The sequence below is a fragment of the Podarcis raffonei genome, chromosome 2 (assembly GCF_027172205.1).
Source record: "Podarcis raffonei isolate rPodRaf1 chromosome 2, rPodRaf1.pri, whole genome shotgun sequence".
Taxonomy (NCBI): Eukaryota; Metazoa; Chordata; class Lepidosauria; order Squamata; family Lacertidae; genus Podarcis; species Podarcis raffonei.
This window is the reverse complement of record NC_070603.1, coordinates 81,342,808-81,357,313: the sequence shown is the minus strand read 5'-3', so window position 1 is coordinate 81,357,313 and position 14,506 is coordinate 81,342,808. Positions and strand designations below refer to the sequence as shown.

At 46.0% G+C, this 14,506-nt stretch overlaps 1 protein-coding gene across 1 annotated transcript in view; it reads left to right on the top strand.

Annotated features, from left to right (window-relative positions):
- The first annotated feature begins 308 nt into the window (after positions 1-308).
- Positions 309-14,506, top strand: part of SUSD3 (sushi domain containing 3) — a 60,000-nt gene continuing 45,802 nt past the window's right edge. The window contains exon 1 of the mRNA XM_053377795.1: positions 309-943. Coding sequence (XP_053233770.1) covers positions 856-943 — 88 coding nt within the window. The 5' untranslated portion in view covers positions 309-855. The remainder of the gene's footprint in view (positions 944-14,506) is intronic.

The window sequence follows — 14,506 nt, the reverse complement described above, 5'->3', positions numbered from 1 at the left end:
AAATCTGTGCTTTGGTAAATACCCAGACACAGAGACACGTGCCTGATGGAAGCCTTCTCCTGATGTCTTCACACATGATATTCTTACACGCGAGTAAGAAACTTCAGCCACGTGTGAAGATCGGGCAGGTCTGCGTTTTGCGCCAGATCAGTCCGGCAACCTTCCCACGGAGCGCCCATGATCCATCCAGCCCAGCAGGCACTTGCGTGTTTGTCTCACCTCCCGACCCGTATGCGTTTCCCCCGGGCAGCCTTAGTAGTGGAACCAGACGGGGCAGCGACCCTCCTCCTCCAGCCAGGCCTGCTGGCAGCTCTCTCCGGCCAGGAGAGGCGTCGCCGCTGCCCGCGCAGCCCCTGAGCATGTGGCTGAAGTGGAAGGAGCCCAGCCGATCTTGCCATCTGCAGCTCCGCGCTGCTGATCTCGGCTAAGGAGGTTGGGGGAAGCGGGCCAGAGGCGGGCGGCGGCGGCGGTGGAGGAGGAGGGCGGGGTCTTCAGGTGCTCAGCACCGTCCTTCGCTCGCTCCGAGCCAGACGCCGTTGGAGAAGTGCGAGGCGGCAGTTGGGCGGCGAGAAGTCGCGGGGAACGGATCGGGTCCCTGCCAGTGCACCCTCGCGGAATCCTCCGCCGGCAAGAGCGGGGCGCGACGCCGCCAGCCCTTCCTCGGAATCCCCTGCATGCCTGGATCCCTCGGCTGCCGGAGGAAGAGCCAGAGGCCGGCGGGCTGGAGGACCTCCGCTTTGAAGCTGCTGCACTCACCGCTGGGCAGTACTACCTCCTACCTCCCCCCACCACACGCACGCACACATTCTAGGTTGGGCGCCCCGAGGGTCGCGCGAAGGGTCCAGAGAGGGAGAGATGCAAACGGCGACTGCCTCGATCCTCGACGTTTCAAGGACGGTGGTGATCCGCGAGGACGGCAACCATCCCCAGAATAACTACACGGGTAAGGAAAGAGCCGTCTTGGCAGCTGAGGGTCGCCTGGAAGGGGGGCGGAGAGGGGGGGTCTGCGCTGCCTGGCGCTTGAGATGGGCGCAACGACACAAAATTGGGGGGGGCAAGGGAAGAGGTCTTGGATTGTATGGGTGGGAAAGCCCAGCCAGGTGTGGGATCTGGGTTTGGGCAGGTACCCCGAGAGAGACAACCCCCGCCCGCACATTTTCCCTGTAGGCATGATGAACCCCCTGAAAAGAGAAGCCCCGGGTTTCGTTTGGGAGGGCTGCTCTTCCGAGGATCTGTCGTCCTTATGACTGCACGATGCTGAAGGATGGGCACTCTGCAGACGCCTCGAGGCGCTCTGGTTTGGAGCGTTGCTCGCTAAGCTCCAACCTTGGCGCCGAAACAGGTTCCGGGGCTGAGCCCTGCTTCTGTTCCGTGATGCGGAGGAGCCACCGCTAAGGCGCAAGCCAAGAAGGGCTCAGGCTCCCGAGTTCATCTTCTGCCATCAGCGCCACTTAAAAGTTCAGAGGTGGTTGGTAGGAAAGATCTTTTCTTGAGCCCTTGGGGAACTGCTGCCTGTCAGAATACACAGTCCTGGGTTGCACTGGCCAGCGGGCTGAGTCAATGCAAAGTTTGCTAGTGGTCAGGAAGATCCTTCAGAGGCTCACTCCTGAAGCCCTGCGGGGGTCTTTCATCCTCAAACGGGCCTAACCAAACTCTGTAACATTTCTGAGGAGCAAATTGCTTTGCGTTTGGTCCCAGGTTCAATCCCAAGCTTCTCTAGGCAACCCTGGGAAATAATTCTGTAGAGCTGCTACTGTTCTCAAAGGTACTACTCTGTATAAGGTAGCTCCTTTTGTTTCTATCTCATTTACCCCATCCTCATGAGACAAGCCACCTTCTTATTTTATAGACTTAGGGAGAAGTTTAGAGACAGTGAGTTGTCTGCAATACCACCTCCAGATTCACAGAGAGATCAGGATGCAGATTTCAAAGGCATTCAAGGTATCCTCTGCTGTATGTATCCTGCACGACTCTTCTACTGTATGGGAAACATTTCCCTGCAGTGAAATAAATGTTGGATTGAGCTTTTGGTGGGGGTGTTTGGAACCTATGAAGAGGCCCCCAAATCTGACATGCACTTCAGGCTGTATTTTTGGGTAACCCATATCAGATCAGAGGAGTGACTTAGGGGTAGTAAAGCAAGATACAGGATAATATATCTGCCTGTGCTGTAGTTTGCCCAATCCGGCTACCTGGAAGAGGAACTAGCTTCTGAATTTAAATTCAGATTTAATGAAGCTGACTTCAGGGCCAAAAATACACATTATGTGAGAAATCCATAACAGTTCTTGCTTTAAAGTGGAAGCTTTCTCCTTCCACTATTTTCCTGATCTAACCTTTTCCATCTAAAAAAAAAAAAAAAAGATAACCAAGCTGCTGTTAGCCCACTGGAGGAAAGAAATTGCAGATACATCCCCCCTCTAGAGTTAAAAGCAGGTTGTTGAGTGTGATTTAGAATGAGAAAATGGTGAGTGTGTGTATGTGTGTGTGTGTGTAAAATCATCAACACTGACACTGCTCCAGTCAAATGTGAAGCCCCCACAGCTGCTTTAATGCAATCTAATAATAGAGTTTTCATGTGATGTCTATTTTGTTTTTAGTATACCTACAGAGGGTTTTTCTTTTTCCCATCTTCAGAGGAAGCAACTTACTTTTGATTTGGGCACCCTTCAGAATATCCTAAAAATATATGCTCATCATGATGGCACCCTAAAGTGATATACTCAATGCTAAATATACCAGGAGAGATTGGGGGTGGGGTGGGATTCATTGCTTTTGATAGGGGAAATCTAGGCACATCTAGGGACTCGGATGTGTGTATCTTTGGCCAGATATGACAGTTATTCAGAACTAAGAAATAACCAAGGGGCAAACTACCCAGTAAATGCATTACTGCGATGCATCTCAGGGGTTTCCTTTTAAAAATGTAACAGTGAACATGCCCCCCCATTGATTTCCACTGAGGCTATCAGGTGTAGGTAGGTAAGGATTAACTTTTCAGTTCCCAGCCACAGTCCCAATGAAACTAGCTTTCCCTGCCCCATTGCTGTTAGCCTTAGGAAAGCTCCCATTGTTGCTCTTCCTGGATGAAAATTCCCTCTTGTGTCTACTATTTTTTTAAAAAAAGAAAACAAAACTGGCATGCTTCCAAGTGACATGTAGTTGGCCCTGATTTAACTTTGCTGCTCAGCTTGTTAGTGTCTAGAACAAATGCTGCCCATTGTCTTTTAGTAGAGGAGGCAATAAAGAGAAACCTATTTTGACTTGCTGATTTCAGCTCAGTTTGAGCAGAGCAGAATGCACATCCTTTGAAAGAGACTAAAATCGTACCCTTCGCTTCCCTCTTGCTGGTGCACCACTCATTTCTGCTTCCTTTACAATTCTTACCGTAAAGAGGGAAGTGATGTCAGCTGAGGTCATGCAATAAGCTGGCCTCACGCAGAGCGAGGATTTCTCGGCAAGGACACTTTCAGTGGTCATTAGTGGAATGTGTTTGCAGACACACCGTGATACGGAGAATAGGACAATAGTAGGTATTGAAAGTCAATAATGAGTTCCTTTATACTTAGGAGAAAATGAAACTGACGCTGTGGTGCAGCTCTCTTGAGAAGTCATCCATTCGCGGCAGCAGTAAACTTTATTTCCTATCCCCTTGAGCTAAAACGGGGGATTCATTGCACTTTCCAAAATCTGGAACTGGGAGGAATGGCCTGCTGGGCAGTTCATGATGAGGATGATAAAATAAAGCAGTTTCCCTGCTTTTATTGCTATCTGGAATTTTGAGTGCAATGCTAAGCATTCACTGAACATCAAAATGAACGGGTACAGGATGTGCTAGTCCTTTTCTTTTAGCAGAAGCCATCTCGATATTTTCAGCTAAAACCAAACATACCTTTTGCAAATGATGCTCTCCTTAATGCAGTTTCAGTTTTGAAGCAAACATTCCATCTTTTTCTGATGTTCTGAAGCCAATACGGCCACACACAAGATGGAGGTATCAGCAGGGTCAGGAAAGCCCCCAAGTTTGCAGAACTATAAAACTATTTTGGGGCGAAACCTCAAAGTGAGGTGGGGAACCCCAAAAGCAGTCCAGTGAAGACTGGGTGGTGTCATTGAATGCTGACTGACAGGAGGAGATGGGAAACCATGTTGGAGAAGCAGTGGAATGGAGTGCTGTGAAGGGGGGCATGGCTGGCTTGACTGGAACAACGAACAGCAGCACTCCACACGGCAATGTTTTGTTGCAGGTTCTACTTGTCATTTCATAGTGGCTATTTAGCAGCTGGCGTTTGTACCATATATTTTTTGAAAAGGCTCACTTGTGTTGGTAGAATTGTACTGAAAATCTGTCAAGACTCTACTTAGAGGAAAGGCTATGGGAAAAGAAGGGGAGCATGTCAACATCATTTAGTTCAGAAAATTCCCTCAGCATGCTTAAGACTCATAAATGAGCTTTGCAAGATGTACATCTTTGCAAAGCTGCAAATGCATATTCTCTAACGTTAAAAGTATATATTTCTGGAGAAATCCACAGGTCCCTGATCACGTAAAAATGTAACGCTACCAAGATAGATATCTTCCATTTATTTTTGCAGCCCAGATAAATATGAAGAACGGGGAAGTCTTCTGTTCCCCATTTACAGCCCAAACGTTTGTGCCAGTGGCAGAAGTTGCCTGTCTAAATCTCTTGCTCCCGGAGCAGCAGCACTGAGTGCACCTGTCTTTCCCGTCCTTCTTTTCACTTGTATGTTTTGTTGCAAGACTATTAGAAATGTAATCTACTTTGCTCACATAAAGCCTGATTCTGTGGGCTTTGCTTTACTATTTATGGTACAGTAATAGACCACCAAGGGAGCCGTACACTAAGAAGAACGGCCTGTTCCAGGTTGGCTGCCTCACTGAATCAATACAGCTTATCAGTCAAAGGTGCTGGGAGGCTGGCAGTTGAAGTGACAGAGTGATCTGTATGAAAAGTGGCATCTCTCTCCTATGTTGCTGTTCTACCCTCACTTACGAAACTATTCAAACAGAAATGTATAGTGGTGGGCACGCTTCCCTTTCCCAACAAATGTCACACACCCCTTAAATATGTTGCGGCGCCAGGAGAGTGCAGTCCATAGCTCTTCCTGTCAGCTGCCTCAAAATTCTGCTAAGAAAATGGCTGCCCTTCTGCTTGTCAGCCTTTTGAAACAGCTTACATTGGTGGTCATAGATGATGTGTGTCTGTGTATCAGGGGTGGTTTGTGCAATGCACCATGCTTTTCTAGAAGGAATTGTTGCTGGTTGTAGTTAAGTAGCCTATTGCAGGGCTGTGACGACAGTCCATAATGTTACGCTCATACAACTTCTTCAAGGGATGAGAAGTTCAGAAGTGCTGCTTTACCAAGCATTGGTGTCATACAGAATGGGGTTATGGCATATTGTAGTGTTTGGGTTTATTTACCAGTATACAGGTTGAACTCCAAAAACAGCCAACTTCATTACCTCACATCAGAGCTTTTTATTATATTCTAGTGGATGGTAAACATCAGGCCAGGGTGTGTGTGAAATGAGGTCCCCCAGACTTGACCCTTAGGACTCTACCCAGACATACACCCTCTCTCTAGGCTTCTGGCATTTCTTCACACACTAGGTATTTTTGTCTGTGTCTGGCCCTGCTCACCATTGGTGTGTGGCCCTCAGAAGCTTGCCCAGAAGGGGATGCGGCCCTCGGGCCCTACTGTTTGTAATGTTTATATTTTACTTTCTTGCACTGCTGTAAGTCTTCAGACCTTTGTAATGGAAGGCAATAAATCAAGTAATAAAAATGAAAGGCATTCAGCATTCCAGAATGCTCTTTATAGACAGCCTCTAATAGTGCAGCAGTAAAATTGCTAGCACATTTGCAAAGCTAAGCAGGGTCCAGTATGGTTTCGAATTCGATGGGTGACTGCGTGTAGAATTGCAGGGGGTGGGACTAGATGACACTTGGGGTCCCAACTCTACAGTTATACGGTTCTATGATTCTTAATCTCTTTGTCTTTCTCTCTGTGTGTCTCTAAAAATCAATTCATAGATGTACACACCTATGGAGACCTAGGTTGCATCAAAGTTACCTAGGGAGAAAACTATGCCCGCCTGCTCCCTCCTCTGATCAGCTTTCCCTATTTAGAACATTCCTAAGTGGTCTTGCATCAAGAAGCAGTCTTCTAACAGTTATCTCCAATGGAGACCCATTGCCAGAATACCCCGGGCTATTAACACCCCTTTGTCAAGTTCAAAACTCTGCCCCCTGCATATTGACATGGGTAGTCAGTGTGGTTTCCTCCAATTTTGTTGGACTACAACTCCTATCAGTCCCAGCCAGCTTTGCCAAAGGTCAGAGATGATGAGAGCTGCAGTCCAACAACATTGGGGAAGCACCATGTTGCCTTAAGGCAATCCACAGTGATAGCTCAGTCCATGTGAATTGGATTGTAAAACCAATAGCAATGAATTGTCATGAGGAATTTGAAAGAAACTGTATACAGGGAGTGGGCTGGGCCCTCTGATTTCCCTTGCCAAATACAGTTATGGCATCTAGTCAAGATAGATGTTCAAATCTTTTTGTCATAAAACGATAGAAGAAATCATGTCAGGATTGAGAGCACACTTAGAAATTCAGCTTCTCTTTGCTCAGGGGCTGGGTGAACAGACAGATTATCCTGGAGTGGACTTATTATTTGGAAAAACCTGCAGAGCCATAAAAATGTGTTTGTGTATGAGAGGGTAGACCACGCATATGTATCCCTGAAGTGACTGCATGGGAGCTTCTCTGTGTGAAATGCTTACTGCCGATAAATAACTTCATTTACCTGAAAACCATTTATAACAGAAATTTTACACATGTAAAACAATTTTTATTCATAGACAAAGCAGATTGGACAGGAATTTAGTGAGGGCAAAGTGCGCCCATTTGCACTGTCTTAGGCTGCATTAAATGTCCCCTCCTGGCGCTGAGTTGCGCGAAAGGTCTAGAGTCCCCACTTTACGTATAGGCATAATTGTCATAGTCCTGTCATTTCTCAGCTTACAGCAAAGGCCATTTACCTTATGGTTGCCAATACTGCCAAGAGACCCAATTTCACTGCAAAACAATGACTGACCAAAAACTAAAAGCACAAAAAATTGCTTCTGTATTTTTGCAGTAACGGGGGATTGGATGAGGTGGCCTTTGAGGTCATTCCAGCTCCATGGTTTTACGATCACTCCCAGAAATCACCAGTCATTTAACTAGAGAACTCATAGCAGCAGGCAAAGACGTTCAAATTGCCAGTCTCCAGAAGTAAAACCAGTCCATTTTTCTGGAGTACTCAAGGGTACACAGTACCAACACCTTTTTTTTCTAGAAGAAAAGGCACTGGTTAAAAGCATGGCATGTACTGTAACAACTTGTGAGTACCAGCACCTTTTATTCTAGAAGAAAAACACTGAGTAAAATAGTATAATATTCCCTTATAGAGGAGCTGCTTGAGTCCTGACTTTATTCCCCTCAGACACAGACCCTGGAGTGAATTAAGAGAATGTAAGTCTCAATCAGTCTTTAATTCAAGGTTCTACAATAGCCATTGATTGCTTTTTTATTAGTTAGGCAGACCAGAGGCCTGAGGTAGAAGCAGGGTAATTAATCTGGCTGGAAAACTATTAATAATTCCCAGGCACTCCCATTTTAGCCAGCATACTAATGGACACCGGAGTTCTGCATTTTGGAGCGTAACAAGAGGCCTTCTGGGGTCAGGCCAAAGGCCTTTCTAGTTCAGCATTTAGTTTCCCAGAGGCCTCTTGGGAAGTCCACAAACTGGGCCTGAGAGCAATATCCCTCTCGTACAATGGCTCCTCTGGTGACTGGCATTCAGAGGTATGCTCCCTCTGACCCATTGGGCATGAAGACTAGCAGCTATATTGATAGTGTTGTTCTCCATAAATTTGTCTAATCCCATTTTAAAGCCGGCTGAGATGGTGGCCACCATTGCATCTAGTGGCAGCGATTTCCGAAGCTCTGCAGCGGTGTTTGTACGAAGATAGGTGAAGGGAACAAAGGGGTTTGTGATATCTTTTGAACACAGCCAAATTGGCTCTCTCTCGGGGCGTAGGCTGATGTGGTGGTTGGTTCCACAGAACTAGCCGTAGCTCATTGGTAGAGCATCTGTGCTGTGTGCAGAAGCTCCCAGGTTCAATCACTGGTGTCTCCATTTAGGGCTGGGAGAGACTTCCTCTCTGAAACCTTGGAGAGCTGTTGCCGGTCAGTGCTGACAGTCCTGAGCTGGACAGATCAATGGGCAGACTCAGGGTCAAAACCAAGGATGCCTTCCTACCAATATGGCAGATAGCATCCCTGCCCCCAAACAAAAACCAGGCAAGTTCATTCTATGCTCATTGCATCCATAGAGTATCTTGAGTAAAGTTCATCAGGTGATGGGAATGATTCTCACTGAAACTGGGCCTCCTCTTCACAGGAAGAGGGCTTTGTCAGCGATTCAGAATTAATAGGTAAAGGATAAAGGACAGGGTGTCTCTCTGTGTTGCCCAGCTGCTTGTAAATGATTTGTTTCAGTGATGTTACCTTGTGGGAAATGCTTAGAGATAAAGTGTGGGCAGGTGGGGGTGAGCTAAGACTTCACCTTGCAAGGCACTTGCCTACCTTTCTGCCTTAGTCAGACCCGAGCAACCTTGTGAATCCCTTTTCGGACGTCAGTGTTTCCAGAAGCAATGGTCCGCAAATCTGCACTTTAAAAAGCTGCCTGCTGCTCAGCCATGAAAAGGTCAAGGGAACTGTGCTTCTAGCAATGTCCGTCCTCCCCGTTCCGAGCAAAGAGATCAAAGCCAGGATATAAGTAATATATTACCTGCAATATAAAATGCGAGCACACCAGGCGGGCTGCATATCCGTGCTTCAGCTAGAATCTGCCATAAAGGATAGTTGGTGTGGAAAGAATTAATATAACGTATACTTAACATGACTTTGGTGCGCCAGGTGTGGATCCTTATGCAATGAAAATGGCACTGTGCAATGTGTGCATGCACAAGAGGGCAGTATCAGCCGGCTTGGATATGGGAAGGGGAAAAAAAGCCTTAAAGCCTTAAAACAGGCACTGTTGCAAGCGTCACATCATACTTTTTCCACATTTGTAAGGAATTGGTCTTTTAATGTGGCAACACACACACTTTGGAACTCCCTGCCTATTGACATCAAGCACGCTCTTTCACTGTACTCTTTTCAATGCCTGCTAAAAGCATTTTTGTTTAGGCAAGCCAATCCAGACATATTGAACATTTTAATGCGTTTTAACCTGGTTTTAGCTTATTGTTGATTTTGATTATTTTTTAATGTTTTAAATAGTTGTTTTTACTGATAATTTTATATTATTAGAATCATTTTACAGTGGTACCTCGGGTTACATATGCTTCAGGTTACAGACTCCGCTAACCCAGAAATAGTACTTCAGGTTAAGAACTTTGCTTCAGGATGAGAACAGAAATCGCGTGGTGGTGGCGCGGCAGGCCCCATTAACTAAAGTGGTACCTCAGGTTAAGAACAGTTTCAGCTTAAGAATGGACCTCCAGAACGAATTAAGTTCTTAACCTAAGGTACCACTGTATTTTATTTCTTTTGGAAAAACCACTTGGACATTTCATTACAATGAAGTGGTATATACAGTTTGTGAAATAAAACCAAATAAATAAATAAAGACATCTCAATAAGGACTGAACACATGGTTAGCGGCCACAGAATGCTGGGTGATGCTGGTGGGAAGCCGAAAATGGAGGAGTGAGGGAATGGAATGGTGTATCCTGGAAGGAGGTATGGCAGAATAGAAGTAGTCCACACCACAACATTCTGTCACAAGTTCCATTACACACACACACACACGCCTGCCTTAGCTTTACTCTTCAATACTTTCTTTAGACAATGTATGAAAAACTTGTCTTTCTACTTTATCATCATTTGAGAACTGAAAAAGTGGGGTGCTTTGAAGGGCTGGCTTGACAGAGTTGTGTGAAAATCCTCATGCTTCAGATGCTGTGAAGCTTTTGGAAAGTTCTAGTTGTGGTGCTTGGCCGATGACGACCACTTTGCTCATGGAAATCACATGCTGCACGAACACAGGAATACTCACATACACATGTGAAGCACCGTCAGAGTCGGACATATGAGCAAGGCCCAAACACGGAGTGTGTGGCTGAAATCATAATATATAATAAACTCTGTGATAGTAGTCTGAATTTCGACTGTGAGAAGCGCCTAGAAAGCAGCTGTGGATGGGGTGGTGAGACAGCACTACACACCTGACCTCTGGCTGGTCATTTTGCTGCTGCTTACTAGGAGGTACAGAGGGAGGTGGTGGTGAGTCTGGCACAGTGTGAATGCGCCTGCAGAGTCAGTCCAGACTCCTGCCAGTGTGTTTGCACCACCTCCACCTCCCTTCTCTCTTTATCTCCTGTTAAGCAGCTGTGATGTGTCCAACCAGAGTCAGCTGAGTGATGGCACCCCAATGCTCGCTAGTGCTCAAAAGTCATATTATCTCCATCTCTTTGTTTGTTTTTAAGAATTAGATTAGCTGTCTTTTAAGTTTAACATGAGGTTAGAATTGGTAGTGAGCAAGTAATCAGACACAATTTGGGTTTGCCTCTCTTGTTTTCTAGGCAGATGTGCTGATATTGATTGAAAAGGTGAGGGCCATCTCTGCTTTGCTACATTAACCGAGGAAGTCTGTTAGAACTAATTTGCGGCGTTTTGCTTTGCCATTCTTTTCATTACAGTGATAAACAAGCTTAACTTGTGCTTGATCCCTGTCATCTTCCCCTCGTCCCCCAGGGTCAGGGAAGCAAAAGCTTGGGCACGGCAGTTTAATCATTTGTAGGATGTGCAAAGGCTTCCCGGTTATCTTATGCATATTCCTGCCTTGCCAAACAACAGTGTTTGCATGTTTGCCACGACATTTATCTGCCAAGGTTGGTGTGCGATTTTCAACAGGGTAGGATCACCTGAACGTGCATTGTCTGCATTATTTTGGATGATGGTATAATTATGATCCCATATTATAGGCATAGGGCAGGGCTGATGGGAGCTGAAATGATATCTGCTTAATTGTACAAGCTTAAGTGTATATGATTTGCACAATTATTGCATGTACAAGCATTTCATGTAGATGTGTGGGCAGGAGTCCAGCCAGATGTCCACCTCTCTGGTCAATACAACTGACTGCCTACATGATTCTTACATGAACAAACTGTAAACACGAAGGGTCTGTATGCATAGTGCAAAAAGAACCCCCCCTACATATTAGTAGTAAGAAGAGCCATTGTATGAATAGTGCTAGTGCTGTGGTACTAATAGATCAATCACCACCTCCCAGCCTATCCCACCTCAAAAGGTTGTTGTGAGAATAAATAGAAGGCAAGGAAGAATAATGTACACCATTCTGAACAACTTGGAGGAACTGTAGGGTATAAATGGCATAGTAAATAAATATGTACAAGTGCTCTTGTTCATATTAAAAGATGGAATGGCTGACTAATTGATCACGATACCCAGTAATGGCTACTGCAGATCATTCAGAAGAACAGACCATAGGTTTACTAATTCTTTGCGATGAAAAGTACAGCTCTTGTTATCTGTCCTGGTGAAGCTTTTTGGTTTCTGTCATAAAATGAACTGATCCACTCCTGTGCTTCCACTATTTTAATGCTTTTAGTGCAGGAATTCATGTGGCTGCCTCCTCTGGGTTCAGTAAAGTACATTTCTGTTCTAGCGGTTCTGTAATGGAGGTCAAAATGGTGCGAAAAGAATGAGCCTCGCTTAGCCTTGAGCTGGGTCAGCTTGAAAATTCAGAAACGAAAAACTGGCTTACATCTTCACCTTCCTCCCACAGAGAACGTTTCCCTCGTCTGGCACGATCCAGTCTGACGGATGTCATGTCACTCTTGCTTCAGCATGGTCATGTTGCCATTGTGAGATTCTGTAGATGCACCATGGGCGTTATTTGGGGTGCTGAACAGCATTCGAATATAATAGCTTCCATGTTGTAAAAAGTTGAAATAAAAGGAAGCCCTGTGGAACTCTTTTCTTAGTAAGTGGGCTTGTAAGATTTACTAGTTCTGTTCCAGAAAGAAAGAAGCTTGGCTCTTAAAACTGGGATCTTCTGTTGTTTTCATGTCGTACATCTTTTGCAACTCCAAGGTCTACAGGTTAAAGCAAAACAAATGCAAACTATTAGAAGTTTTCACATTGTGTGTGTTCAGATAATATTTTCTGTTCTTCCTTTTGTCACGCGCCCCAGTAGTGCATACATTAAACCAGGTGTGGGTTATCTGTGACCCTCCAAATATTAAATCATGTGGATGGTGAACCTTTGACCTTCCAGCTCATATCAGCCCCAGCCAGCATGACCAATGGTTAGGGGTGATGGAAGCTGTAGTGCAGCAAGTATTTGGAGGGGCACAGGGACCTCATCCCTGCTGTAAGTCTCTAGACTCTGATTAACAGCTGGCTCTAGCTGGCATGGAGGGTGGAATAAATGCATCTGTTGATATTTGTGTTTCATAGAGACAGAACATCCACTTGGTATCAATAGTCCGTTGCTTGTCTTTATATTTTCTTTTTCTCTCCAGCACACCCTTTTTCTGTGGCTGAGATTTAGTTTAAGCACAGCACTGTGACAACAAAATATGCCTCTTGCAGGACAGCACAAATTGATGACTATGACAGCTTTTTTTGATAACGTGCCAAGCAGCTAGTAAATGTTTAAAAATATATAATCTCCTCTGGACCAAACTGGCTGAGCATGTTCAGTGAGCTACCTGAACATAAACCATGCTCTGGGTTTGAAATGCTGGATAATTTATGAAGGTAATGTCTGCTCAAAGAAGGACTGGCAAATGGGCAGCCTTTTCCATACAAATGTCCACACCTCCCTGCTTTGACAGTTCTGGGGGGGGGAGGTGAAGTATTGTTTTGTCTGCTAATGCTGGTTATACAAAGTGTGTGTGCTGCAACAAAAGGCAGGAAATTCCCTAAAGCTACTGCTGAGATGCTGTCTTGGGCCCTTTCTGCCAATTAAACCCCCATTTAATACTCCTTGTCCCTTCTTGGATTTCAGTATCCTCCAGTTTGGGGTCTGCCGGCCTTCAGCCATCCTGAGCTGCTTGCCTCTGTCCTTTAAACCAACCTTGGACAATGGGGCAGCTCTAGACTTGGTCATGCTAAGAGGACACCCAATGAAACCATGACTAATTTAAGGCATATTGATGCCTCCCTGTCTCCAGCAAGTCTGGATCCAAAACCCCATGGTTGTAGCTTCCTTTACTACTGAGAAGGTGCTATGGTTACCCTTTGTTCTGAATACTGGAGATATGACCTAGGTGAGTATCAGCGATCCTCATGCCTGGACTGAGAGGTAGCATAGAAGAAGGAAGTTGACATGCTAGCTGCCTTGCCATTTTTTAAATGCATCTCAGTGGCAGAGCATGTGCCTGGCCTAGAAAAGGTTCTGGCTTCAGTCTTAGGCACTGCCAGGTAGTTTTGAAAAAGATTCCCGGTCTGGAATCAGGTGCACTGCTGCTAGTCAGGATTCCCTGAGCTTAATGGACCAATAGTGCTACTCAGTATAAGGCAGGTTCTTTGGCTCCTATGATAGGCAGTGTTCCCTTTAGGTACCTTATAGCATCCCTGGGGCTTTGTACACTATGCATTTATTTAAAGCACACCCCCCCCGAATCCTGGGAACTGTAGTTTCTCTAGCACAGAGCCACAATTCCCAGCACCCTTAATGAACTGCAGTTCCCATAAATTTTTGTGCGTGCGTGATGGAATGATGTGCCTTAAAAGAATGGTATGCAATCACTGTGTGTGTGTGTGTGTGTGTGTGTGTGTGTGTGTGAACTCCAGGAGCCCCTGGATGCCTGGGCACCTACAAAATCTTCACTGTGGGTGCCTGGCCTCCACCCATCGCCACTACCTGCTGCTTTACCTCTGGCTCCATGGTGGTGACTGGGCCGGGGCCTTCGCCTCGGGGCTTCTGTTGGGGCCTACTGTGGCCACGGACGTGTGCCCAGGGTGTGTGTGTGGCCTAAGTGGAGGCTTTAGCCTGGTCACTGCAGTGGTGGGAGGGGGTGGGGTGGCGGAACGCCATCTCCATGGGACTGTGGGTACCCATGCTCTGCTCCCCCCCAGCCACCGTAGAAGCACATCCACGACCACAGTGGGCCCCAACATAAGCCCCACGGTGGATGCAGATGTGATGTGATGTGATGTGATGTCATGTCATTGTGATGTCATGTTGTGCACGTGTGCTGCTGGGCACCCAGAGTCTGGGGACCAAGTCAGTGCCTCTGGCACCCCACCCCCCCACATATCAAATATGTTTTCCTGTGAAATGAGTGTAGGACGCTCAACATTCTTGTTCAGTCTCTTGACATCTTTCTTCCCAATACTGTGGTTTTTGTGAGCTGGCAAGTTGGAGATTGATCTGTTTGCCTTTGTAATGTT